The 27,470-nt window shown below is 35.9% G+C and overlaps 3 protein-coding genes and 1 long non-coding RNA gene across 14 annotated transcripts in view; 2 read left to right on the top strand and 2 right to left on the bottom strand.

The window, feature by feature from the left end:
* Positions 1 to 3,188: 3,188 nt before the first annotated feature.
* On the top strand, positions 3,189 to 16,576 carry LOC113062827 (hippocalcin-like protein 1). Of its 2 annotated transcripts, none has more exons than XM_026232840.1 (4): positions 3,189 to 3,547; positions 14,271 to 14,691; positions 15,235 to 15,340; positions 15,757 to 16,576. In XM_026232840.1, the coding sequence occupies exons 1-4, from the start codon at positions 3,534 to 3,536 to the stop codon at positions 15,852 to 15,854; spliced, it is 639 nt and encodes a 212-aa protein (XP_026088625.1). In that variant the 5' UTR covers positions 3,189 to 3,533; the 3' UTR covers positions 15,855 to 16,576. The 2 variants fall into 2 exon arrangements, with proteins under 2 accessions (XP_026088625.1, XP_026088626.1); XM_026232841.1 differs by lacking the exon at positions 3,189 to 3,547 and adding an exon at positions 8,713 to 9,272.
* On the top strand, positions 4,578 to 6,327 carry LOC113062828 (uncharacterized). The gene is made up of 3 exons (XR_003278596.1): positions 4,578 to 5,023; positions 5,201 to 5,615; positions 5,718 to 6,327. It is a non-coding gene; the product is annotated as an uncharacterized LOC113062828 (long non-coding RNA).
* A 2,289-nt stretch (positions 16,577 to 18,865) lies between the features above and the next one.
* LOC113062826 (protein disulfide-isomerase A6-like) lies at positions 18,866 to 24,103 on the bottom strand. Its single transcript, XM_026232839.1, has 13 exons — positions 23,936 to 24,103; positions 23,274 to 23,418; positions 22,855 to 22,912; positions 22,356 to 22,482; positions 22,121 to 22,227; positions 21,908 to 22,038; positions 21,595 to 21,709; positions 21,193 to 21,333; positions 21,005 to 21,089; positions 20,240 to 20,312; positions 19,928 to 20,086; positions 19,680 to 19,776; positions 18,866 to 19,598 (listed from the first exon to the last, which is right to left on the bottom strand). The coding sequence occupies exons 1-13, from the start codon at positions 23,949 to 23,951 to the stop codon at positions 19,530 to 19,532; spliced, it is 1,323 nt and encodes a 440-aa protein (XP_026088624.1). The 5' UTR covers positions 23,952 to 24,103; the 3' UTR covers positions 18,866 to 19,529.
* A 727-nt stretch (positions 24,104 to 24,830) lies between these two features.
* Positions 24,831 to 27,470, bottom strand: part of LOC113062825 (otoferlin-like) — a 46,956-nt gene continuing 44,316 nt past the window's right edge. For 7 of the 10 annotated variants that reach the window (XM_026232830.1, XM_026232837.1, XM_026232832.1 and 4 more), the window contains one exon: positions 25,979 to 27,085. In XM_026232830.1, the coding sequence (XP_026088615.1) occupies positions 26,905 to 27,085 (181 nt within the window). In that variant the 3' untranslated portion in view covers positions 25,979 to 26,904. Of the gene's footprint in view, positions 27,086 to 27,470 lie in introns of all 10 variants that reach the window. The other 3 variants (XM_026232836.1, XM_026232833.1, XM_026232831.1) reach the window with 2 other exon arrangements.

Genomic DNA, 27,470 nt, shown 5'->3' on the forward strand with positions numbered 1-27,470 from the left:
TTCTGCCCTTTTGTCCAGTTTACTTTATTCACTAACCTCTTATTTTGTGTAATGAGTAAATACTAATCACTTCTGTCCTGGCAAGTCTTCTTGGGTACATAGAATGTTGTTTGTCAAAGCTATATATATATATATATATATATATACACATATTTATTTTTTTTATTTTTATTTTTTTTTTGATTTAGGGAAAGCTATTCAAGCAGATTGTTCTAGAATTGGTCCTTAGACATTCTTATAAGCATCACAAGGTATTATGTTATGAAGCACATAGGGCTGCCCCCTAATATTCGACTAACCTATAGAACAGGCTTGGTCAACCAAAATGTTGTTAGTCAGGAGACAGAAGAAAAATAATCCACAGGAAGTGGTGAGGTCACACAGTCCGTGACAGACAGATCGCTAACGGCTGGATTCATTAGTAATTCAATACATCCGAATACTCGCCTATTATTCCTCGACCTCAAATATGGCTTATCAGCTGAAATATATAAGTAGTAGTAGCAACTTTACATGGCCACTCAATCTCAATTAACCTAGAAAAATGTGTGGTTTTCAAGTGTCTGTGCAGAGTATGAAAGCTGAACAGTAGCTCGCTCACAGCATGACAAATGGAGGCACCGGTGCAGTCACTTACTCTTAACATACTCTGTCATTTAGTCATACAGAGTAATTTATCTTTCGAATTTGTAAAGCTTCTACTTTTATTTGTGTGCACTCAATATAAAAACAAAACATTGCATTTAAGTAAAACAATGAAAGCAAACAGGATGCGCTTCCTACCGTCTCTGCCTCTGTGAACTTGAGTGTGAAACTCCTTTTATACTTGCCTTACGGACATGAAAAATATATCTATAGAGATTGAAATGTATACTTTCAAATGAGACAATCCAAATCTGAAAACATTAATTTTCTCAGATTATGTAATCTGTGTGAAATTTGCATGCAGGCAAATCCACTAATATGGAGATGATGAGTCAAGAGAAGTTTTATGAATTAATGCACTAAACTGATCAAATTGTCATTTATTTATTTTAAGTTTGTCATGTAGTCTATGTCTTTTATGTCCTGGAACTATGCACTCTTTGAGAGTCTTCAGTCAAGGCTCCACCCTAATCCTAACCCTGAGAAGATACAGTTTTGTCTATTAGGGAAACTGACAGTTTGTATTTAAAAAAAATTCAGTTGAAAAGAGTCTTTTCAGTTGGAAAAAGAGAGCACATGCACAGCAGCCCCATTTTATCATGAAACTTGTTTAAAAGTCCACTGACATCAAGGTTCAGATATTGACAGACTTGCCTTTACTATTTACATAAAAAAGAAAAGTGCACTGATTATGTCTGGACATTTGTTTCTCATTCTAGTGCTTTAACAAAAATAAAAGAAAATAATATGCAATATATAAATATTTAAAATAATGAGATTAAAAGCTGACCAAAGTCCCTGTCTGCACAAATTATTATTTTGCACTATAAAGTTTATGCCAGTATCATACTGGGACCTTGATGCAACTTGTAGAATTGACTCTTTTTTTTTCCTGTTGAAATGTTCTTTTATGATTTTCTTCATAGACGAGATGTCTGTTCACTCCAACTGTTCATACCAAAAAGGTACTGGAAATTTTCTTTTTTCTTCTTCTTCCTCTTTTTTTTCTACAGTGTAAAGTAATCCCTTGTGTTAGTTTATTTTTGCTTTTTTGCTATGTTGAAACTATATATTTTTCCAAAATTTAGGACTTAAATGAGTAAAACGGTTGCATGAAGATGTTTTTTTGTTTTGTTTCATAGATCTGAGAAAATTAAAAATAACATTAACACTTGTGTCAAACATTCTTGTATATAATATATGAATAGTAAATTTGATACATTTGACATTTTGATAACTGTTAATAAAAGAACTTTAAAACAGTCATGAATCATCCATTTGTTAACCTAGTTTCCTGTTATCATCAGTCACAAAATCAATGTAGTGAACCTTGGTTTTGTGCTGATGTGAGTGGTGCATTATATTGCACATGTGAGACAGAGACAGGTGCAGGCATGCACGCAGACCCTCATATGCTCATTCCCTGATTAACATATGGTTATTAATTCTGCACTTTTATCAGTCTCTGAGCCAGGCATTATTCATAGCAGATGGACAAATGTGTGAACCTGACCTCAGTACAGTATACTGTACAAGACAGATATGCAAAGACATTATCGAACACAGACAGTTGTGCAACTACTGCAAGATTACTGTTATCTAATCAACAAAACCACAATTAAAAGCCCTTTTGTGAGGGTTTGCATGGGTGACTTTATCAATGATTTTATTAAGGTATAAATTGTTATGAATTATTATTAATATTGATGACAAAAATAATAATGTATTTTCTTTATTCAGTTTATAACTTTGATGGTTTAGGACTGTGGTATAGGTTTATTGTATTGTAAATGCTAAATCAGCTGCTTTCATTGCTGAAATAAACACACAAAATACAAAAGACTGTATTGGTACAGATTTCACAGTGTATTGCCTGAGAAGCATTTGAGGTTTGTAATACACCCTTTCATCAGCACCTACTCATATTACAGGCAGTTTCTGATAAGGGCTTAAGCTTAAACAGTTTTAGGATGCTGTATATTATGTGATAGCAGCACAGGCTCATATTAAACAGACAAATAATCATTTTAATTTAATGCAAAAATTAATAAGCTAGATAAAAAGGTTTGTCAAGGCAACTTTAAGTTGGCTTGAGAAAGCTGGACCAGAAAGTTTAGGAACTTTAAAAAGTTTGATGGGTTTCAGTCTGACATAGTTTGAAGTTTAAAGTAGTTTTAAAAGCTTAAAGTTTGAATGTTTTGAAGGCAATACAGTCTGTCAGATAGATAGATGGTTGTTAGGGTGTTGCTATGCGGCTGCTAGGGTACCCGGGGTGGTTGTTAAGGTGTTGCTATGTGGTTGGTAGGGCAGCTCTAGCCTGGTTGGAAAAGGTGGGCCAGGGCACGGTTCGGTTGGGCTTGGGCACGCTACCCGAGCAGTGTGTGTGGAGTTGCAGAGCAGATATTATTTTGTGTGCGCTACTGTCATCATTACGACTGCAAACATATCCTATTACTACTACTACACTATCAATATAAATCAATATATTTAGGTTTATAATGGCTCTGGTTCTTACATTATTGATGAACAGGAAATGTAGTTTGTGAGTAAAACTGCAAATGATTTAATTAACCTCAGCTGTCTCCATAATAATTTTCTGATTCATACAAGTGAAAATCAATGATCAATGCTCTGCTTAAATCATAAATTAATTATTGTTAATTATTCTGCAGAATTTTAGCGAAAGTGGTTTTCTCCATTATCTCATGCATGACGTAAGCATGCTCCAGCCCGAAATGTTTAATGTTAGTGTGAGTGCAGGCCAGCGGGGGATCAGGGAGGAGGTATAATTGTGCTCAGGCTCGGTTTAAAGCAGCACTGTGCCTAGTGTGAGTCTAATGGGCTTTAGTGTGTTTAGATTTGAATTTTGACAGTTGGAGTTTGACAGAATGTTCATTTCAATGTAAGTCTATGTTTTGTTTTTTGCTTTTATCTTAATTTTTATGAAAACCTGTGTAATTTATCAGTTAGAAAAGATATAGCACACTTGGACATATCAGTCTGAAGAGCTGAGCTGAGTTTGGAATCTAAAGAGTTAAAGCTCTAGGAGGAGTAGCATATGTCAGACATATTAGTCTCAGCAGAAGAATAATAAGAAGTTTAAATAGCATTTCAGTAAGCTGGCTTTCTCAAGCCAATTTAATAAACATGAAAACCTGTTTGTGTGAGTTTAATATAATTTTACAATTAAAACCTTTTTTTTTCATGTTTATTCACAAACAAGTATACATAATAAATATTAACTTTTCTTAAAAACTCGTCGACTCTGATATATAGCATGCATACATTTTTTTAGTGGACGCATTCATGTACATGCTGCACGGCCTTTGATCAGGACATTTAGATCAGGACATTCAACCTTCGTTCTTGCATTGATGAGCTTATCTTTTGTCTTAGGAGGCAAGTTGCTTACCTTTTTGAGTAGATAATGTCATGGACCTTCTTACTCAGAGTAAGCAGAGTCAGGGTCAGAGAGGCTTTATAATCATTTCAGCTCTATACAGCTTGTACACAGTGAAAAAAAACAGCGTTTCTCCAGGACCAGGGTGCTACACAAGACAACATTAACTACAAAACTCCCATTGTACCGTGCAAAAGACTATACATAATTAAATTATTTTAAATAATCTAACATAATACTAAAAGTGGAAAAAAGAAAGTTAAAAGGTGAACATAAAACAAAGTACAGACTACGTAAAGTGCATATGTGCATGCCTGAATTATAGGGACATTTGCTATATATATCTATATCTATCTATCTATCTATCTATCTATCTATCTATCTATCTATCTATATATATCTATATCTATATCTATATCTATATATATATATATATATATATATATATATATATATATATATATATATATATATATATATATATATATATATATATACACACACACACACATACATGTAGTTGTCACGGTATTGTGTCCTGTCCTGCTATATTTTAAAGCCATCAGAGTCCTTTAAATAAATTAAATACATTTCTGTTGTTTAGACACATGGACTTTCAGCTGTGGTATGACTTAATGGTGACTGATATAGTGATTATTTACTAGACTAAACCTTACAATTATTGCACTGATGCCTGAAAGCATTTCCTCTCAATGTAGCATTTGTCAGATACTGTTCTTTGGTTTTGTTAAAAAAATTCAATCAGCAGGGCCTTCTCTCTAAAAATAAAAGATGGTTCTTTAAAGGTTCTTTACATCTATTTAGAACCATAGCATCCTGAAGAACACTTTTATGATGAAATGGTTCTCCAAATGGTTTTCCAGCCTTTTTGTTTTTCAAATCAGTAACTTCACCTCTTTACTGATTTTCTGGAGCTCAGGGATCAAACTACACCGACTGTCAACACACTCTCAACAGGTAAACAATTTCATACTTTAATTGAATTCCAAATTTTACTTTAAAATTGCTACTGGTTTCCAAACAAACATGTTCTTTTCTCTTTTATTTTTCTATTTTGGGGCTTTTGGCCTTCATAAATAGAATTGTTTTTACTTAAATGAAAACTGTTACAATAAACTCAATTGTGTATTTCAGTTTCATCACGTCCAACAACCTCATCCTCAGAGAGAAACTGCCCCACAATCACACCAAAGTGATAGACTTAACGGCATCATTGCACATGCACATGCTTACGATTGTGAAGATTTTTCATTGGAGCTTTGTCTTCATCACATCTATTTTTTGTTTTACTTCTTTATGTATTTATTAATGTTCCATTTCAATTGAATGCATGTATTACAATGAATGTATAACAATAATAACTGTTGTTATGAGCACTGACATATTTGCTGAAATTCCACATCAATAAAAAGTAACTAATTCGCACAATATATTTTTGCTATTGTTGTTGTTTTCATGTAAATCCCTAATAGAAACTACACACATTGCATTGCTGATTTTCTGGAGCTCAACCATCCAACTACACAGACTGTCAACACGCTCTTAACAGGTAATTTTTTTTTTTTTTTTTTTTTTTTTTTTTTATCTTTCAAATTGTGACTGGTTTCCTATTCCTACCAATCATGTCTTTTTTCTTTTTTTACTTTAACAGAACATGAAAGTGCAACCAGCTCTGTTCAGATAAGGATACGTCTATCATCACCACTAAGTAACAAAAATATTGAATTTATATTGTTATATTGTTTTTATTTTTAATTGGGTTTATGCACATACCTAGTCACAGCTTTTCCATATCTTAATATCATTTTTTTTCTTCTTATAACATTGTGAAGTGCTCAGATACTACTTTTGGCCTTCATAAACAATTGTTTTTACTTAAACAAATGAAAGGAGACATATTTCAGATGCTACATCCTACGACCTTGTCACCTGCAGAGAGAAACTGCCACTCAATAACACCAAATCAAGTCACCTTTATTAATATAGCGTTTTTAAAATGCAGATTGTGTCAAAGCAACATTACAGCATTAATTAGGCAAAAGGACAATAGTAAACACAATTTTTTCAGTTAAAGATAGTTCATCACTGCCACTACACATAAATACATAAATACACATAATGATGGGCTTAAAGGCATCATAGAGGATCCTGAAGATACAGTAGTTTACTGGAACTTGGTCTTCATTACGCTATTTTCTGTTTCTATTTACACTATTTTCTATTATGTTATCAATCTCAATTGTAATTTAATATATTCTGCTAATGACTGTTGTTAGAGTACTGTAATTTTACTGAAATTTGATGTCATTAAAAAAAATAAAAGTACTTAATTGAAACTACATGTTGTTGTTGTTTTTATGTAAAACCCTAATAGAGCCTATAAGATATTATAAGACCATGCGAATAGAGAGATGAAGAACAATATTAATAAACAACATAAACAAATAATATGAATAAAACAAATATTATATATGTTATATATTATAAATACTAATATGAATGAAAATGAACTATCATTGAAAAGGTCACTTATAGCACCATTAAGGTCCTATGTAATAATTTCAAAGCATGGTTCTTTGTGGAACCCTATAAAAATGGTTATATTTAGCACCAACAAGTGTTCTGCTATATTGTTACAAGCTGAAGAACTTTTTCTGTTACTGTTAAGAACCATTTTTCTTAAGATATGAGACCTCAAAATGGGAGTGGGAATTGATAACCGTGCAATAGATACATGTACTTTACTCACATGCTTTGCATGTTACACCCAACATGACATCTACTGTACACTTCATCATGATTAAGGGAGAATGTAGATTTGTGCATTTAATCTGTGGATGATACGCGGAAGACAACAAATTGTAAGAGTTCCTCTTTTTCACTATTTTGTTTTCTATTTTTAAGAACATTCATTTTGTTTGTTAGTTAAAAACTAACTCCAGCATTATCCCATATTTCAAATACAGTTGATGACAAGCCTGTCATAAAAATAGACTTGAATTTAGATTTTTCATCTTTTGAACAACATTGTATATTTGACAAAATTCAACAAAATCTTACTTTTCTTAAGAATTTCTAAATAACATTATGTGCAAATAATGCAAAGATTTTCTAGAATAATCTAGACACTTTTGAGAGAGGAGACATTTCCTTGCAGTCTGATTGGTGCTGATCTGGTTGTTTTTATGCTAAATCAACAGACAAAAATCAATCATCTCAAACCCAACAACCAGCATGTACTGTTTGTTTTGTAGTTAAATTTCAAATCAGTTCCTAAAATGAAAAATCTTAAAACTGGACTTTATAATGACAAACATTTTCAGTCCACCGCAGGGAGATTTGGCCTATTTTTTTATTTTGTTTGTTTGTTTTTAAGTTTAGTTGGGTTCAACTAAGTATAGATATTATATTGATTTGTTTTGAGTATTTAAATATATTATGCCATAAAACATAGATAGATCAAAACAATCTGTGCGTTTAATGTGTATATTTTTGTTGTATTATACTTTATGCAAACAGTTTTTAAGCAGAAAACATGCATGGAGTCAACATGGTGTGTTGAATGTTTATAAATAAAAAAATATTATAAAAACATAAAATAAGTTTTATTTGCATAAACTCAGAGCTTCATGCAACTACACCTTTGTTATTCCATAACAAGAGCAAAGCTCATTTGTGTAATCATAGATCAAATGTTTATTTCTGTTTTGGAAAGATAGGTTGTTTTGGAGAGGATATAATGTATAGGGCCTAGAGATAAGTAAAGATTTCTCAAAAAATGTGTGTTGGAACGTATCAGAATGTTGTGAGGAAAAAAACTGTTTTTACATATACAGGAATATACAGTAGGCTAATTTCAGAAATTATGTCAAGCCGTGCACAATTTTTGCATCATGAGAAATCACAAGACAATATCTGCTGCCTCCTGGTGGAGATGTCGAACATATTTCCATCAGGGTTTTCAATCTCAAACAGTATTTACATTCACATTTACATTTAAACATTTAGTCATGTAGAAGATAAGTGGACCAAGTTCTGAGCCTTGAGGAACTATATAAGTCTTGAGGAACAGTATATAAGTGCTATAATATTGTAAAATATAAAAATAATTTTGGAACTGTGAGAATGGTATTCAGATGGACAGCTTGAGCTATTAAAAACATGTAAAACATAATAACTGAATTTTAAAATCTAATTTCATATTTAATATACGCAGGTTGATGTTAATTGGGTTAAATTGAGTCATTAGGTGCCAAGGCAGTTTGCAGTGATTTGCAGTTTTCTGAAAGTTTTTTGAAAAGAAAAAAAAAACAACAATAAAAATCTGCCACAACAGTACTTGACATTAATTAATCTGGATTTGCTGGCTGTATAGAGGAAATGTATTTAACAAAAACGTATTCAGCATGAAACGGCATGTGAAACAAGATTTTATTAGATATAGATAGATAGCTAGACTAGTTATTAAATTAGATGTAAATATACTTTATTTACATTCTAGCTATTAGGCTTATGTTGTAAAACGTTTCCTTTTTGTAATCAAGAATAAACAGAGAGAGAGAGAGAGAGAGAGAGAGAATGAATGAAACCGTATCCAGCTGCAGACAAGTAGCCTACACGCTTTCTTTTCCGCTGGCGAACTGTTCTTTTTACAGCAATCTACTGTAGCCTACTTCGCAGTGTACAGACTCGTCCAACGAGTAGCCTGTCGTCTTGCTCTCTCCAGAACTCTGTGTGTGCACATAAGTGGTTTATGACTTGTCTTCAACCATATCGCAACGTGAAGCATGAGTTTAGAATGTGAATGTTCTCAAATGATACTGAAATCCTTTTCTTAGACCCACAAGTCCCCCCCTACAGTGCAGTGGTGGTTTCGTCCATTGACAGCGGAGCAGAGCTGTGTGTGTGGTGTCAAGTCTCTCGCTCAGTGATGAGGTTTCAAGTGCGCCTTTGAGATGTTATGGAGCCTGTAGAATATTCTGCAATTTATAGTTGTTTCGCTTCGCTTTTATTGAAACGACACTCAAACTTTTAGACTACGTACCTTATTTAGTATTATTTTTATTTATTTTTTGTATATACAAGCTTCGTTTTTTCATGCAGCGAAAATGCTGAAAGTTTTGTGAGGACACTCCTTCAGGACCCGACGGACCAAGGCTACAGCTGACAAACCCAGGGACGTATCAGCTCTGTAATTTTCATAGAGGTAAGTTGATGTCTCTTTTCAGCCTCTTAATAGATTTTTTCAACAACATATGCCGCTGTTTGTAACCCATAATTTGCATAGCGGTCCATGAGAATCAATACATAGCTCTTTATGGTACTTAGAAGACTGAGGTTTATGTTAAAAACTAGTTTGATGTGTTATTTTAGCAATCTGCGTCTGCGATGGTTTTGTAATTCTTGGTTGGAGACATCATTTATTTATTATATTTATTTTTATTATAATTCATAGGCCTACTTATGGCCAGGTTTCCATAAACATCCATGAATGTAAGCAGGGGCTGTTTTTAATGCCCAGGAAAACTTACCTTGTAATGCTCGCATTAACATGATTCCTCAATACACACCGAGTATATTGACATATATGAATATATTTAATTACTTTCTGTGTATAATATAACTGGGTGTATAATTATACTTCCACTCCTTGTGATAGCTCCCTTATGTTATATAAATATTTGCAGTGCAGCTTTTTAATGGAAGTCTATGGATGGACTCACAGGTTATTCTTCCAATTCAGTTGCCATTTGTATTCTTAATTTTTCCTGTATTATGATCACCTTGTGGATCACAGCATGATCGTCACAGCAGGAGTAAGAGGTCGATTTCTTACTTTTCCAATCAAGGCTCTCCATGATGCCTTGCAGTCATCTCAGTGGCATACCTGCCAGCCTGCCGTCACAGTCAGAACAAACCAGAACTGCTGTCAACATTACACTTCCATCTCTAATTTTAGTCTAGTTCTGGTAAATATCAGCAAAATGTGTCAAATTTTGGGGGGAAATTCATCCTCGATGGGAAATGTATTGGGTGACCTCTTTACATCATTACATTTAGCGACAAGCTATTTCGGGGAAAAATACCCTGAATTATCAAGCGAGGGTACAAGCGGATTGTTTGTTATCCTTTAATTTCACGGTCCACCAGAGCAGCAGAAAAAAATGGGTTTTCTTTTCTACTGATCTTTTGACACCTGTCAGGGTGCATTTTAGTTATTTAGGTAGGCCACATTGGGAAATTGATGGCTAAATGAGCCTCACACCAATTACCCCCCAACATACACACACACAGTGGATTGATTCATTGTTTTATGCATGATGGGTCAAAGATGAATACTGTTCAACTACATGCTGAAATGCACTGATGTTTACAAAGTGTGTCCCTTACTTTCCACGTAATGTCTCTCTGGTTATTTGATCCATGCACATGGCAACCTGGCCTCAGTTTTTTTTTTATGTATTTATTTATTTTATTTGCACTGTATAGCTTTTTGCACTGGTCTGTTAAAAAATACATGCCACGTGAGTGTGTGGAATCTGGTGGCGTGACACAACATTCACGTTTGCCAGAGTGGCAGTGGGTCTATACACTCTAAAAATCACTGGGTTATTTTTTCAACCCAAATACTGGGTTGAGACAGCTGGGTAAGACGCGTTTTTTTTTTTTTTTAACTCATTTTGGGTTGAAAATTGGGGATGCGGACGTGAAAGAGAGCACGCACGTCACGTTAACATTGGACGAAGCCAGTGCGAGAACCTGCCATTTTCTCAGTGTGAAAGAAGCAAGAAGCGAGTGAAAGACATTATGGTACGTAAAGATTAAACATTTTATTGTTTATTTATGGAAGTATTTTGAGGTTTCATGAAAGGCGGAAATAAAAGAGCTTACTATTTATTGATAAATACTTAAGAACCCGAGGTCTCTCTTACTGAATGGAAGATGTACTTTTAATATAACGTCTGTGAGTGTTTTATGTCATATTTACATAAGATTTTACAATATCTGGACTTTTTGAGGTGTTAATAGACGGTTATTAACACATTTTCTTGTTCATTTGTTTTTTTATTTTTCACTGTTAAACTGAATGTAGTTTCCTAAAGTAAACGGCGTTATATAATAAAGACTAGCATAATTATTTTGAGGCTGTTGATGTGGTTATTGTTCAATGTTATGCATGTAATATTTCAGACTTGTTGAGCTTGTGTCTTCATTGTGCCCACGCCGGGAGTTAACTACCCAGAAGCCTGCTTGTGTGAGGAGGAAGCAATTTTCTTAGCTTCTTCAGAAGATAGGGAAAGACGGTTTTAAAGCAAGTAAACTTCATGATTCCAGGTTATCAATTTTTTTTTTTTTTTTACTAAGAGTAAAAGAATGTTTGTTTTTTGTTTTTGTAGAGCATCATTCTTCTGAGATTTATGTAAGTTATTTTTAGAAAATAAAATTTTCTGTTGTCTCCTGCCTGATTACTTCACATTTTGATTCAACAACAGTGTGATTTCAGGCTCATATTTCATGAAAACCGTTGATGTCTGTGTTTCTCATTGCAGAACTCAAACCAACTTCGGAGTTGTCTGATTTGGAGAGTCATCATTCTTTATTCAAATTTTTCTTAAAAGTTATATTCAACAAATGTTCAATGCTTTATTTATAAACTCTGTAGCTGTTAATGCCATACTTTTCTGCATTTCTTCTTACATGCATGTTACTTTTTGACAGTTTTCTCACGTTTTTTATAAATATATACCTTTTGATAGTTATTATTTGTGTGTAAAAGTGATTTTAAAATGAACAAGATTTGTAGGTTTAATGCCTAGCTCGATTTGGGTTAATTTTAGCCTAGCAATGTAATAATTTTCAATCAGAAAAAAGCAACCCATCATGCTGGGTTAATATAATAACCCAACTTGTTGGGTTAAAATAACCCACCGCTGGGTTGCCAAAATAACCCAAATTAGGTTGTTTTCAACCCAGCAGTTTTTAGAGTGTAATGAGAGGAGGGAAGGTAATAAAAACAAGTTTGTGTAACCAGGGCTACTGGGAGTCAAACTGGAACCTAGGGCTTGTGTGGAAATCATAGAGGAATGTTTAGTCATTCGATGTAATATAAGTGCTCCGACTTACTGTGACAAAATTTTCCCTTTAGAGACATGGCAAGAAAGGGTAAAATATTTGGTGAAAACAAAGTCAAATAGGGGTCAGTGTACTGTAATAGAAAATGGCATTTAAGATAATATATTAAATAACAAATGCAAATGTATTCTTCTGGACAGTCAGTTTAATTAAATGAAATAATATTTAAATACTCAAACTTTTATATATATATATATATATATATATATATATATATATATACACACACGCGCACACACACACACACACACACACACATACACATTGATTGACATTTCCAAACCCATTTTCACCCTTAGCCTTAGTTTTTAATTATTCTTGTGAGTTGAATCTTTTCAATAAATCAGTTAATTTAGTTCACAAGACCATTTAGAACAAATCCGTTTGTACAGTTCTCGAGTTCTTCTCAGTTGACTAGTCCTCTATGATAAGTCTATCAGTGAATAACTGATACAGAGTGAAAGGATTCAATTTCTGTCTATTCAAGAATGTAATATTCTTTTCAGTTGCATCTTTTCATTTATTTGGTACACAAAAGCAATTTGAACAAATCAGTCTGATCCATTTCTTGAGTACAGCTACTATGATACTTTATGGCTTTAGTTCCCATTCTTTGTAATTTAATGAAAAATGACCAGTAAGTGTTTCTATTTCTCATTTTGTGTTCCATGAAAAAAAAGAAGAAGAAAAATAAAGAAGTTCACAGGCTTGGAATGACTGACTTAGTAGTATTTGAATGATGTCAGAATTTAAATTTTTGGCTGAACTATCCTTTTAAGTAACATGAGTTCATTTTTTGGGATGTATGGTTTTCCCAGTTGTCTTTAGGGTGTGTGAGTGCCAATTGTATCGTTTACAGAAAGAAGCCAGTTGTGCAACCACCTGTAAAGCATTATGGTTTGTGACTTGAGTGGCAGAGGATACTTCTGAATCATGAAGTACTGGATAATAAAGTAATACACCATCTGCTCTCCACCCACAATTGATTTGAGGAGATGTGTCTCACACTTCGCTGTTCTGATTCAATTGTTTGCAAAGGGCTTTTCAAGCATTTGGAAAATTATGGCTGAGTTTGTCTCCTCACTTCTCTCATCATATCTTTCATTTTGGTTCCTCTTTACAGAAAGACACATACATAGGTCTGACACTCCGCTCTCTCTATATGTCCATATTCCACCCGTGTGCCTCTGGGGACCCTACATTTTTCTTTTTCTTTTTCTTTTTTCTTTTTTCATTTGACTGCAGCACAAGCTTGCATTTTTTTCTTTCCGAATGGAAAGTTCTGGGTTTCTTGTGGTTTAGTGAGTGTCTGAGGGAAAAGAAGGAGGAAGCAGCAAGCTACGCCCATGTTTATGTCTGCTTCCAGGCCAGTAGCTTCACCCATGTGACTCGAGCCAAGGGAGGAGCCACCCTTATGATGGCCCTGACAAACTAAGCAAGCAACTTTAAGAGTCAAGATCTTCAAAATATACAAGTCAGATTCAGAAAGGAATAGGAACATATCAACTGAAAGATGGAGCAAGAAGCTGTAGTAAAAACCTGCAAGAATATGAGAGCGAGTGCATATGGTCATGTAGCTTACATAACCTATCGTTAAATTTCACTTCCCGGCCACCTCACCATTTATATAGTCTTTATATGATTTGTTTAAATAGAACGAGCAGTGCTTCACACTCTGCTCCCTCTTAACGCCGCGAGCACAGGCTCGTGTGCAGTAAGACACACCAACCGTTCCAAATTACCCACACACATCCAAAAAAAAAAACACATCTCTTCATCATCTCCCTGGTAACCCACGCTGACTTGATTGTTGCTAAGGTGGGTTAGCCTAACCCACTGTGAAGGAGTCAATAAATTATCACCGTAACAAAGTATTAAATGGTTTCCATGGATACCAGGATTCACTCCCTCAGTTTGGAAGTGTAACACATTTTCCATTATTCCAAAACCTACATCTGGCAGAGAAAATGTGAATCTCTTTATTATGGCATGTGCTGAAAGTATAAAAGAGGCAAATTTTGGGTTCAAAATAGCTAAGTAACTACTTTTTTCTTTGTGTTTGTTCTGACAGGGAGCAGCAAGGGTCTGGGAATCATCTGTGCGAGTGTTTCGGCATGGGTAAACAGAACAGCAAGTTGCGACCCGAGGTCCTCAATGACCTTCGGGAGAACACTGAATTCACGGACCACGAGCTGCAGGAGTGGTACCGTGGCTTCTTGAAGGACTGCCCATCTGGCCACCTAACGGTAGAGGAATTCAAGAAGATCTATGCCAATTTCTTTCCCTACGGTGATGCTTCGAAGTTCGCAGAGCACGTCTTCCGCACCTTCGACACCAACGGTGATGCCACCATTGACTTCCGGGAGTTCATTATCGCCCTGAGCGTGACCTCACGTGGAGGTCTGGAGCAGAAGCTCCGCTGGGCCTTCAGCATGTATGATCTGGATGGCAACGGATACATCAGCCGAGCTGAAATGCTGGAGATCGTACAGGTGAGGTGCTTTTTAGTACTTGCTTCCTTTTGGTTTCATTTGCATTTCTGTATTTCACACGGCGAGTCATTGTTTTCAGAGCAGCTTGTTCCATATCAATATTGGCTCAGTCTAATGTTTGGTGATACAGACCTCCTGAATAAACAGATCTCCTCTATCAAGTGTTCCACAGGCCATATGGTCTTGCCACAAATGGTGGCCAAACACAAAGGATTTGTTCACTAGAGGTCTGTAGGGTCTGTTGACTCTCCATGTTAATAACGTAGATGGCTCTTTTACACCGGCGAACAAGGACATGTTATAAAACAATATCTGAAAGTGATATTAAATGTCTCTGGTAGAGAAATGGGCTCATGGTCATTTGCATTGATTATGCTGATATGAGGTGTTGATCGAAGCTGTAACACTTACAGCTGCGTTATGGAATTTTTGACTGTCAGTCGTAGCATTAAGACAGGCTTATCAAACTTATTGAAAACCTAAGCCTTTGCATGTGACAGCAAATGGCCATATGCTTTGACACAGTTACATTAATCTTAACAGGCGATTTATAAAATGGTGTCATCTGTGATGAAGATGCCCGAGGATGAGTCGACGCCAGAGAAACGCACAGATAAGATATTTCGACAGATGGATACGGACAACGATGGTACGCCTCTCGAGATCCATCTCCCACTCACTGTTCATATTTATATAAAAGTTGAACCACACAAAATGTCATAGAAACTGCACTTGGAAGTTTCCATTTAGGTTTCCTATCCCAATGTCAGAATTTAAACCATTTTTTCTTACCCAATTTCCAAATATTTTTATTTATTTTTTTATGTAACTTTTTTATTGTCTTATGTAACATTGGTTGCCAAGGAAATTGTTTACAAAAATACTGATTTAGAAAATCAATTTTCACCATGTCCATGGCAACCACTGACACACAGATAAACCAATACTGTTTATTTAGGATTCAAGTTCTAGGATAGAACTTTTCATCAGTATTTTCAACACTCAGATGTTACTCTTGTAAATGGGTGAAATAACCTTTTCATTGTTGCTTTTTCAAATTTATAGGCAGACTCTCTCTGGAGGAATTCATCAAAGGTGCCAAGAGTGACCCCTCTATTGTCAGACTACTGCAGTCTGACCAAAGCACCTCTCGGCAGTTATAAATACAGATCTTAAAGAGCAGACAGGAAACCACTCACATGGCAAGATTTTCAAAAGGCAAGATTTTACTTAGACATGTTGTTTGAATTATTAATGAGACACTTGTATCTTTCCTGCTTAAAAAAAAAAAAAAGAAGTTTCCTTGTTAATGGGTGGTGACCAGTTTCATCAGTATTTCAGCCTGTTTTTGGATTGGTATTGCTGAGTTGTCATAGCATCTGGGCTTGGTCAGAATTTTAAAGAACCCTTGAAATCAATTGGCAAAATTCAGATATTTATATTTTAAAGGGGTCATATGATGTGATTTACATTTTTCCTTTCTCTTTGGGATGTTACAAGCTTTTGGTGCATTAAGAAGATCTGCAAAGTTGCAAAGACTAAAGTTTCAAATACAAAGAGATATTCTTTATTAAAGTTAAGAGTCAACCAAGCCCCCCTAAAACGGCTCATTCTAACATGACCCCACGTCTTCGTCACGATGTGGGAAGATTTGCATAACACCGCCCAAATGTGCACACAAAGAAAGAAGGCATAACTTTTATTCTTGCTGTTGCCACCGGCACCATGTCGTGGAGAAGCTGTGTTTTGTTGTGAAAGCAAAGTTACTTTGTTTGGCTTTCCGGAAGAGGACACAACTAGAAATCAGTGGTTAAGTTTTATTTACAACACTGTTCCAGAACAGTTCAACCCAAATATTCAGATGTGTGAAGCGCATTTTGCGGAGGACAATGACTGTTTCCTGTGAGAATAGCCTACAATGCAAGTGTCCGTTTCTATAAAGTGGGATAATTCCAACTTTGCAAGGACAGGTCTTTCTGACTCACAGTCTGTAAGTTCGTTTTAAAGAATTTGCCACTGATGATTCAAACATGTGTTTTGAGCAGTGTAGAGTAGCGCTTGTTGTTTTTTGTTTCTCCGATCACAAATGCAGACATGGTTTTATGTTTATGCAGTGCGATATGCAACGCAACATGTAAAAACACAGTATAAGTCATAATCTGTAATTATGTCCCCACTAGATGCAACAAATGCCTTGTTTGTAATGGGTTTTACTGGTTTTGTGTAGTTCAACCGGGACACATGGCATGACAGTTACGGTATGTTAAGGGGCGTAACATTTCTGTCACACGCTTGAGGCATTCAGCCTATCACAACACACTGAATAGATGGCCAATCGGCTTACATTTCACTTTTCAGAGTAATTTTCTTTGTAAAAATCAACGCATTTCAGGAAGGTAGGGCATAGAGGAGAAACAATAATGTAAAGCATGTGGAAAAAAATGTGTATTTTGAACATTAAACCACATGAACACATTGCATTACACCAAATACACAAAATTAAGTTATTTTTAGCAATGTCATATGACCCCTTTAAAACTTTAAAGTCTTCTTATTATTGATTGCATTACACAGATTTTTGTCCAGTCAATTGCTTTTTAGAATGAATCTGTACAATTGTCAAGTGGCTTCATAGTTTCTTTAAGAGATGACCTAAAAAATTATTACATTTCCACAATTGTATTCCACTCAAAGTGTGAATTTATGGTTGTTAATATTCCATTTGTTTTGCATTCGTTCCATATCCAGAGAACTATTTGCATGCTTCTGGCATGTCCTGACTTAGTATCTGTACTAGGTGTTCTTAGGTTGAACATTTTATACATCAGGTGGTTTAACTGCATCCAGAGCGACCTGCTGTCCTGCCAATCACGATCACTCTGAAACATTAAGGCAGTCTGTGTTCTGCATTTTAAAAGGAAAGTATTGCTTCTTTAAGTGTGTAAAAAAAAATGCCAACAGTTTGGTCAGTAAGATTTTTTTAATTGTTTAAGGATACATTAAATTGATCAAAAGTGATAGTAAATACTTCTGCATTGTTACAATTATTAGATTTATATTTCATATAAATGCTGTTCTTTCGAACAAACTATTAAAAGAATCCTGGGAAAAATGTATCATGGTTTACGCAAAAATATTCATCTGCACAACTGTTTTCAGCAAGGATAAAATATGTTTCTTTAGTATTTTTGATCAGACAAATGCAGTCTTGGTAAGCACAAGATATTTTCAAAACAAAAAGTTTTGAACAATAATGAATGCCCACTGCTGGGTGCTTGGGTTTCATTATCATGTATTTTGAGTTCAAATGTAGCTTTTAGATTTAAAATCTAATATGCTAGAATAAGTTTCTCGGGAGGTCAGAGAATGATTTGAATGATAATGCGCATTGATGAACGGTTTTAAAGTGCAATTGAATCATGCATGATCATTTTTCCTTTGTTTTGGTTTCAACTCTAAAGGAAACTTCTTTAATGTATCATAAGCAGTTAGTCAAACTTTTGTCAACTGTTTCTGCCCTGAAGGTAAAAAATAACAGCAACCAGCAGCCTTTCGGTTGCTCATGAATATTTGAACACTGTTGTGTGTTTGGACATATGGAGCAGATAGAATGGCAGACAGGTGGTTAGTTTCTATTTGTCCTTTCACCAGTCCAGTGTCAACATGAACAGTACAGATGCTGTTGGATAAGTAGCTCCATAGAATGTAACAGGAAAACATTGTGTATAAATACAGTGTATTCATGCTCTTTCGGTTAATGGGAACATTCTTTTACTCGGGTAATGCTCTTAATTTGCTCTTTTGCATGTATTGTATTTCAGTGCTCCATTTGCTCTCTCTCTCTATGTAGAATGATTGTAGAAGTAAAATGCCAAAACTAATATTTGTACTGGATATAAATATATATTTGATTTATGTCATTTCTAATTTTGTATAGTGTTAAATGTGCTGTAAGGAACGATGGTTGACAAAAAAAGTTATATTGCAGCTGGGAATGGGATTTCCAACCCTATTTTTGTGAAACCAAAGCATCAGTGTGAATCTTAATGTTGCATCATTACAGTGTATGCGTCTGCATGAATTCTCAATAAACCACTGATTCAAAGGCCACCGGTGTTCATCTGAGTAATGTTCTACATGAGCTGTAGAAAAAAATAAATTTAAAAAAAGCTAGTCAAGTTATTATTTTTGTTTTATTTTCATAAAAACTTTTTTCTTTCAAAACAGTGCTGTGTAAGAAAAATCTACACAACGGCCACATTACACCCGGTCCAGTACATTAGACAAATGGGAAAACAGGGATACAGGTTGGATGACATTCTTTTCAGAAAACCCTATTTAAAAAATAAAATCACATCAGAGGGAGAAAGGGTGAAAATGGAAACAACTTTAAGCATCTTGCAGCTCCAGGGAAAGGAGTCAAATTAAATAACCACTAGTTTATCTCATTACCAGAAAGACCAGCACCATCCAATTGAATCTAGTCAATGAAAGTGTCTATGAAGAGCCTCTGTGTGACATCTGCTTACTGGAAACAAGTGTTTGATAATCAGGGAATCACATTCTGCTTCATCAAGCTGATTGAAAACTCCAATCAGTCACTAAATCAAAAAGTGAAGAAGGAACTTGAGGCAGAGTGTAGCTCAATCATGATGTATATACTGAAAAGCCTCGTTTTTCAACTAACATGGAGATTTTTTCTTTAAAAGGCTGCACAATCGTTTGCTTTATTTATATCTTTTCAGAAGTCTTGAGGAAGTTTGTCTCCCAACCATCCCCTCATCCATGGGAGAGAGGACATGGGCATCATTTGGAGCCTAAAATAGTTTAAACCAGACTCATAACTCAACCTTCTCCAGATCATCCAGATCCACATCGCTCAGGTCAATGTCATCCTCCGTGGGCAGCTGAGAAAAAGGCCAAAAAAGTGGGGTTCAAAATGAGGAAGGATGACATCCATACACCCTCACTTTGTTTTCTATACTCACCACTCCATCTTTCCCATCCCAAGGTTCTACAGTGTTGATCTTAGGCAAAGCTCCACCTCCCACTGTAGCAGTGGAGCCACGGCCAACAGAAAGTTCCCTGCATAAATAAAGACATTCATAGTTTAACAGCATAAAACATGCTGACAGTTAGAAGGGCCCTTATAAACAACACCTACAGTTTACTGTATGCTAACAGTCTCTGTGACGTCACTTGTTACCCAGAAACATAAACTGCAGTCTTCTTTTACCTTAGGAATTCGTGGATGCCCGTTTCACTGAATGAGCCTCTGAGCAGGGCGAACTTCATCTTGCGAGCATTAATGGCTGCCATAGCAGGATAGCCAAATCCACCGATCCCAAGAGCAGACTCCAGCTCCATCTGTGCCCCTGCTTCAGTCCATAACCAGCTGTACAGAGAGAGAGGGAAGAGTGTGATGTGTATGACTGTATCCTACTCATTATACCCTAAAGTCTCATCTCTGGTACACAAGCAGTGACATGTACTAGTGTTATTTATGGGCAGGCTGATCTCAACTTGTATTCAGACTGAAAACACCGACCCCCACATCTTCTTCTTGTATTTCTCTGCCATCGTCCTCATCACCTCCAGGTAAGAGTTTCTTCCAGATGCACCTGCGATCATAGAAAAATACAGAGATTGAGCTTAGCTTCCACAAATTAACAGCATTCATTTATATTCATTAGAAATGTTGGCAACTAAATACTACAAAAATTACTAAAACTAAAATAAATTAATACAAATAAATAAAAGTGACAAAAGCACCATAAGTTTTTTAAATTACTAAAATTTGAGATACATAAAATAAAAAATATAATAGCACATAATATTCAAACTATAACAGCAATAATACATATAGTAATATAATCTATATCTTTAGTTTTGGCTGATGATAATTATTTGTAGGTTATGGCTGGTATCTGATCAACGGTTGGTACTGAAATTCTATACTATTTTTTTGTCAATTATAATAAATCTAAAATCAAACATTTTAAATGCAACAAGTGAAATGACGCATCAGCATTATACTGTATATTTAATTATTTAGTTATTAGTTATTTGTAAATATTAAGTGAATATTAGAAGACGGACTAATTATTAAATGAGCATGCATAATACAATTTCCAACCCTGATCAATATATAATTATAATTTAAAAAGTGTAAAATTACATGATAACCAATATGGTTCCAGTATATCTGGCATCCCTAGTGAATCATTCTGTTTAAGAGAATTCTCACTTTCATATTTTAATTTGTAAAACACAGATATCAATATCTTGTTTTAAAGTTGAAATTGTATTGTACCCGTGTCTAAAATGTGAGGCAGCACAGATATGATACACAGCTGATAGTCCTCGCAGGTTTTCTTCAAAATGTCTTCATTCAAAATCTAAAAGGAAATAAAATTCACAGGAATATAAAATATTTTTTCTTAAACAGGTTACAATACCTATTAAATGTTTACTAATTAAAAACATAGAAGAAAAGAATACCTCTCGAAGCTCTGGAGGAGGGATGTTGTCAGAGAAAAGATCCATGGCATGAGCAACAATGTCAGATCGGGTACGTCCTCCCTGATAGTCCTCTGGCTCCTCTCCTTTACGAAAGATCTTTATGGTGGGGAATCCTCGAATCTACCAAAAAAAAAAAAACAGCAGAAATGACAGGAAGTCCATATGAAATTACTGAACCCAAAAACCAGAAAAGAAGAAAAAAAATGGAACGCAGAAACATGTATTTTGCAAGACTGGGATAAAGACAGATATTCAACTAAAATGCCAAAATTGATTTATATTGTTTGTTGGGATATCACTGGAATCTAAAAATGAAACTAGAGATAATATAAGAATTGTTTCTATTGCAAGACAGTTAATAAGTGCTGACATCAGACGTACCCCATAGCGGCTTGCCAAGCCCTGGTGAACAGTAGCATCCACAGCACCCAGTTTCACTTTACCCTTTGTCTGCTCTTTGATTTCTGTGGCGGCTGCCATCCATTCCGGCTCAAGACTGGAAACATTAAAGAAAGTCAACAGAGGAAAGCCCAGCTGGCAGAGGAATATCACTGTCTTTGAATCCATGTTAATAATTGAAGATGTATTCTGCGCTTCAATAATGCATGGCACAGCATGTCAGGTACTATTTCAGCAGAATGACAGACAGGCAGGTCTTATGATGTACGCGAGACACAAAGAGAAGGCAGCATACTTTTTGCAGTGTCCACACCAGGGGGCGAAGAACTCCACCATCCAGACATCACCACTGTCCAGTACAGTACTGTCAAAGTTATCATCGGTCAGCTCCACCACATCCTTCTTATTGCCAGCACCACCTCCACTCTGATCACAATGGAACCCAAGAGTCAATCAAAAGGCAAACATAACAATAGAGCAACAAAGTCATCATGGTTGACTTCAATACCTGTCTGCCAGAGTCTGAGCCTCCAGTCTTTCCACCAAGTCTGTCTTTCACCAGGGAGCGGAGAGCATTCAGAGCTGAGTCTACGATGGCCTGACTGCTACGGCCACCTAACAGAGACAGAGAGAGAGAGAGAGAGAATAAACCATATTCAGGAGGAGCAACAGACTGTCATATCGTCATAAAACATTTCCTTTATGTGCATGCCAAGATGTTTTATGAAGATGCAGTACTGAACCTTGATAGTCCTCTGGTTTGTGTTTGTTGGCGGCGAAGATCTTGATAGTTGGGAAGCCTCTGACTCCGTATTGGCCTCCCAGGGAGTTGTGCTGGTCTGCGTCCACAGCACCCACCTTCACAATGCCCTGTACCAAAACACGAATGGCATTAATCAAATAATCTAAAAAAAAAATAAATAATAATAAAAAAAAACCTTATGGAAACAGTGATGCAATTTTTTCAGGCTGCACTTTGTGGAATGTAAGTTTCAATAGAGCATTTTTTTGTCTAGCATTGTTTTGTTTTTTTTTCATTATAAATGTATTTACTGTCACTTTTGATCACTTTCATACTTCCTTGCAGAATATAAGTATTAATTTCATCAACGGTTCAATTAATCATTCTGTGCCAGAAAATTTAACTAGCTCTGCATAAGCATCATTTCTCTCGACTGTCAACCTTAATAGCAATTGCTGAAGAGGAATTAATTTTTATGTAATCTAAAATTCAGACTTTACCTTTAAAGCTGTGGCTGCTTTCTTCCATTCAGGAGCCAGATTCTTACAGTGTCCACACCTTTAAAAAGAAAATCAATATTACTGCACATAAACATCTAAACACAATAATGAAATGTATAGCCACACAGGTGTAATAATGATGCTAACGACTGTATTATACATCATTTGCAAGTTAAAACTAATGGGATTTAAATCATGATGCAAATAAAGTGCCTGAAATATTAGAGAAGAATAACTAAACTATGTATGCTTTCAAAAATATCCACTTTGAAATGAGAGTATATACTGCTTAGTATATAAGCAACAGATTGGACTAATTCAGCACCAGCATTTCAGACAGTAACCTGATCTGTAACTACAGATCTAGACAACTCTGTGAGTGACACGCATCTGGGTTCGCCCAAACTCTTCCAACTCACCAGGGGGCATAAAACTCGACCAGCCAGAGACTGTCACTCTGCATGACTTCCCTGTTGAAGTTGGAGGGGTTGAGTTCAACCACATCATCACTGGCAGAGTAGAGACCGTGGACAGAGAGTACAGTCAGAGAACACGCCAACACACCTGAGAACATACAGATGATAAGATAAAGAAGGAGCATCAGTACTGGAACATCTCAGGTGATTTCATCATGCACCTTTCTGTAAAATCAAGAACCACAGTATGAAACCTTGCATGTGGTTCATAACAAACAGAACTTTCTACTTCCAGACTCTAAGCACATACAATGGATGATTGCAGAATTTCAATATGAACTGTGATTTTAATTATTAGACTCCAGTTGTACAATACGAAGATGAATTTGCTGTAATTTATACTAGGCCCAACCACCTTCACTCACTGCACGTTTAACTATACTATAATGTTACATTTATGCATTCAGTGTAAACAGAAGCTTTCTAAACCACTCAGGTGGTTTTACAGAATGTTTTGCTTTCCCTTTTATCATATTACCCTGTATCCTTCACACTGCAGTTCTACATGTTTACTAAAGTTAGGTTCAGTTTGCTTGCACACACATCTGTGTCGATAAAACGCCACTCTACAGCTGAGTTCACACTGTTTTGTCATTATAACTCACCCAAGAACGCTCGCATGGTTGTTCTTCGTGCCAAGTCAATATCTTGTTCAATTCAGGCAGTGCAGATCTCTGTGCGCGCCGCGTGAACGCTCCACCTCACTCACCGCATCACACACAGCCGGTCTCTAACCAGCAGCACAACACTGTCGTACCGTGGCCCGCGCTGATTGGCGCGCCTCCACCCAGAGGCGAGCTCAGCCAATAGGCGCTCGACGTGTAGTTCTGTGCCTCAGTGAAGTACGGTAGCTGGGAGGTTGCAAAATTGTTTCATGTGTAATGTAATAAAGTAATTAATACTATCATAAAAATAAGATATCTGATGACATTACGTTGCCATTTAATTTTTCATTGTCCTGCACCCACATGATCCATTTGAATGAAATATACAGATAAAAAGAAAAGGGTACACACATACACAATTAAATTAAGATGCATGCAATAATAAATACAAACCGAATCGAACAAACCGCAAAAACCATAAGACAAATGACAGTGCAACAGAAAGGCAAAAGAGCTCATAGTTTAAGAGACACATAAAAAGCCTTCAATGGGCTAGAGTCTCTAGACATACTTGGCAAGTGCCAAACACCAACATTTAATAATATTCTTAATTGACAGATGATATAATATTTGCCTTAAATCAGCAATAAATTGCATTTAATCAGCAATGCTTTGAAATGATTCCATCCATTCCTGCTTTGTGCATATTGTGCTGGCATCAGGTGATTATCCAGAAATGTTGAAGATCTTCTGGGTGAAAGCTGAAGGTAGGGAAAAGAACAGGAGTCCCAAAAAGATCAGTCCAGTTATGATTAGCAGAGTCACCACTGTTGCCAGTTTAAACTGCCGGCAACACATTATGCAGGTCACCCGAATTGGACTCAACAACCACGACAGGCTGGTATTCGGACGATTCGGTGTGAAAGAGAACAGGGTTATACTGTAAACTCTCTCACACCCATGTATAGCCACAGTATGGAAACAATAAACATGTTCAGTGTTTTATTTTAATGAGTTCATTTTATTAAGTCTTCGTACTGACAAAAATAAATCAATCCATATTGCACACATGTAAACAAGAATTAAAAATACACTCTTTTTATATTAACAAGCTAAAGTCAGTGCAAACAGTTCCATGGTCAAATTTACCATTCATTAAATAGAGCCACATTAAATAGCAAGCAAAAAGTACAATGCACACAGCAAGCAAAAACAATAGTAGGACATATAATTCACATTCTATCACATTCATATGTTCTTTAAACTTGAAATGTCAAATGAAATGGCATTCCCCTACTACTGGCAGGGTTCCTCTAAAGGATAAACGACATTATCTTACCAGAGTAGGACAATGAAAGTGCAAACATCAAGGCAAACTGTAACCAAATTACATACTGTATATATGAGGCCTACAAGCCTATCATTACATTTATAAGATTGTAGCTTCTGATGAACAACTCATCTTTCTTTAGACAAACTTGCATGCTTATTGTGCTTTTAGCAGCAACATATACCCATGTTGACAATAACAACAAAATCCAATCCAATAATCTGAAGCAATGCATTAATATGAACATATGCCAGAAATATATACCAGAAATGCTACTCCAGTTTAGTTTATTTCGTACCAAAAATAGACACTTCACTGCTTTCTTTTTCTCCCTAAAGAGAGTGACCAGTTAGAGTGACCAGTTAGAGTGACTTACTCCCTAACTGTGACCAGTTATTCTTGAAGTGCATAAATAGAAAGATTAGTTAATTGATCTTTTTTTGGGTTAGACATGCAAATTGATACAGAAAAAGTCAAGATATTTGATACCTTATGCTTTGAGTGCAACTATGAGGGATGGTAAACTCTTAAGATGTTGTAAAAATAAAAGAAGTGCTGCAAGTTGTAATCAAATATTAGAAAAGGGCCACTTCAGAGAGCAAGGTCAAATCAGAATTTCTTAAATGAACCCTTTTGACCCCTCTTTAGACCCTGAGCAGCTTCTTGACCAGATAGCCTGGCATGCTGTAGAGAAACAGGCCCACCATGACTAGCAGCAGCAGAGCTAAGATGATCTTGATGATGAGCCATTTGTAGCGGTTGCATATCAGATAGCGGATGGCTTTCAGTGGGCTCAAAAACCACAGGAAGGTGGTGTCAGGCCGGCTGTGATTGGAAGTAGTGGTGGTGGTGAAGGGATTGGAGGGATTGCAGGGATTGCAGAGGTGGTGAGTTGAAAGGTGAAAAGAATGATGGAGGAAGAGAGTAATACAAATGTTAGTGGTTAATAAGATGATTGCAAAGTTTTAAATGTCTTTAAGGCATATTGTCCATTTAATGATAGTTCACTCAAAATAAAAACGTCTTAATATCTTGAGTATCTTTTCAAACCTGTATGACTATTTCTTCTTCTGAACACAAAATAATATATTCCCATTGACTTCCACATTATAGACACTTTTTTTTTACTACTTTTGTTTTTCACAGAAGAAAGAAAATGTCAAACTGGTTTGGAAGGAAACTAGGGTGAGTAAATGATGACACAATTTTTCATTTCTGTGTGAACTATCCCACAGAGCTGGTAAAAATCGCATATGTGCATGATACTTTAAATTTGCAATGGATTGAGCTCAGAGCAGTGCACTTACACATCAGGCAACCAAAGTTATGTTCATAAAGCATAGTAGCAGACAGTCAATAATATAAAATAAAATCCATAATTAATAAAACTGGAACAGAAAACTCGAGACAAATGATAAAAACAAAGCCCTAAAGTACAACATAAGTAAGAGATGGAATGATAATGACCAAATGAAAAACACTTTATCACACACAATCCATCAGGTCCGAGTTGTAGGCCATTAAAGACAGTATGAGTAGCAAAAAGACAGAAATGCATTGTGAATGGCTCAGAGAGAGACAGAAAGCAGAGAAAGCAGAGGCAGTGATAGTGGGCTACCAGTGGTCTTCCCATCTCCCCTCACGCCCCTAAGAGTTTCTTAACCAGGTATCCAGGAATAGAGTAGAGGAAGAGCCCAACGAGGAGAAGGAGTAGAAGCAGGGCCAGAGCCTTCAGGATCAGCCAGCGGTAGTTGTGCCAAATGAAGAATCGAATGGACTTCAGAGGGTTCATGAACCACATTAGACTGGTGTCTGGACGACTTTTTCCAAAACAGGAATGGGGGTTGGAATGAAGGAAATGAGCAGGAAAGAATAGGTGGAGGAAAGGGTAGTCACAGGAGGAAGGAAGGATGTGAAAAAGGAGAGTGAGGGTATTAGAAAGGGAAGTTAACAGTTTTAGAGGGGCATTCTTCACTCAAAAGAATACTTCTGACTTAAGCCCACTTTACTTTACAGGTACACCACGAACACTGACATTATCTATAGTATTTATATGAGACTCTTTATGTCTCCTTTCTATAGCCGTATAATTAGCACATCAACATCAGTTAGACTGTATATACCCAAAATACGTCATGTATGCTGGCTACTATGGAAGCCAGTTCCAGCATCAGAGTAAAAAATAAAAGGGTAATTGTCAGTTTA

The sequence above is a fragment of the Carassius auratus genome, chromosome 45 (genome assembly GCF_003368295.1).
Source record: "Carassius auratus strain Wakin chromosome 45, ASM336829v1, whole genome shotgun sequence".
In the NCBI taxonomy this organism is placed as follows: domain Eukaryota; kingdom Metazoa; phylum Chordata; class Actinopteri; order Cypriniformes; family Cyprinidae; genus Carassius; species Carassius auratus.

Excerpts from the sequence above, each read along its gene's own strand:
- LOC113062826 (XM_026232839.1), bottom strand. Across the intron at positions 22,913-23,273 it reads GTCGAGTTTTATGCCCCCTG|GTGTGGACACTGTAAGAATC; the intron begins GTGAGTTGGAAG and ends TTCTTTTTAAAG. Across the intron at positions 22,228-22,355 it reads CAAACCAGAGGACTATCAAG|GTGGCCGTAGCAGTCAGGCC; the intron begins GTTCAGTACTGC and ends TGTCTCTGTTAG.
- LOC113062827 (XM_026232840.1), top strand. Across the intron at positions 14,692-15,234 it reads AAATGCTGGAGATCGTACAG|GCGATTTATAAAATGGTGTC; the intron begins GTGAGGTGCTTT and ends TAATCTTAACAG. Across the intron at positions 15,341-15,756 it reads GATGGATACGGACAACGATG|GCAGACTCTCTCTGGAGGAA; the intron begins GTACGCCTCTCG and ends TCAAATTTATAG.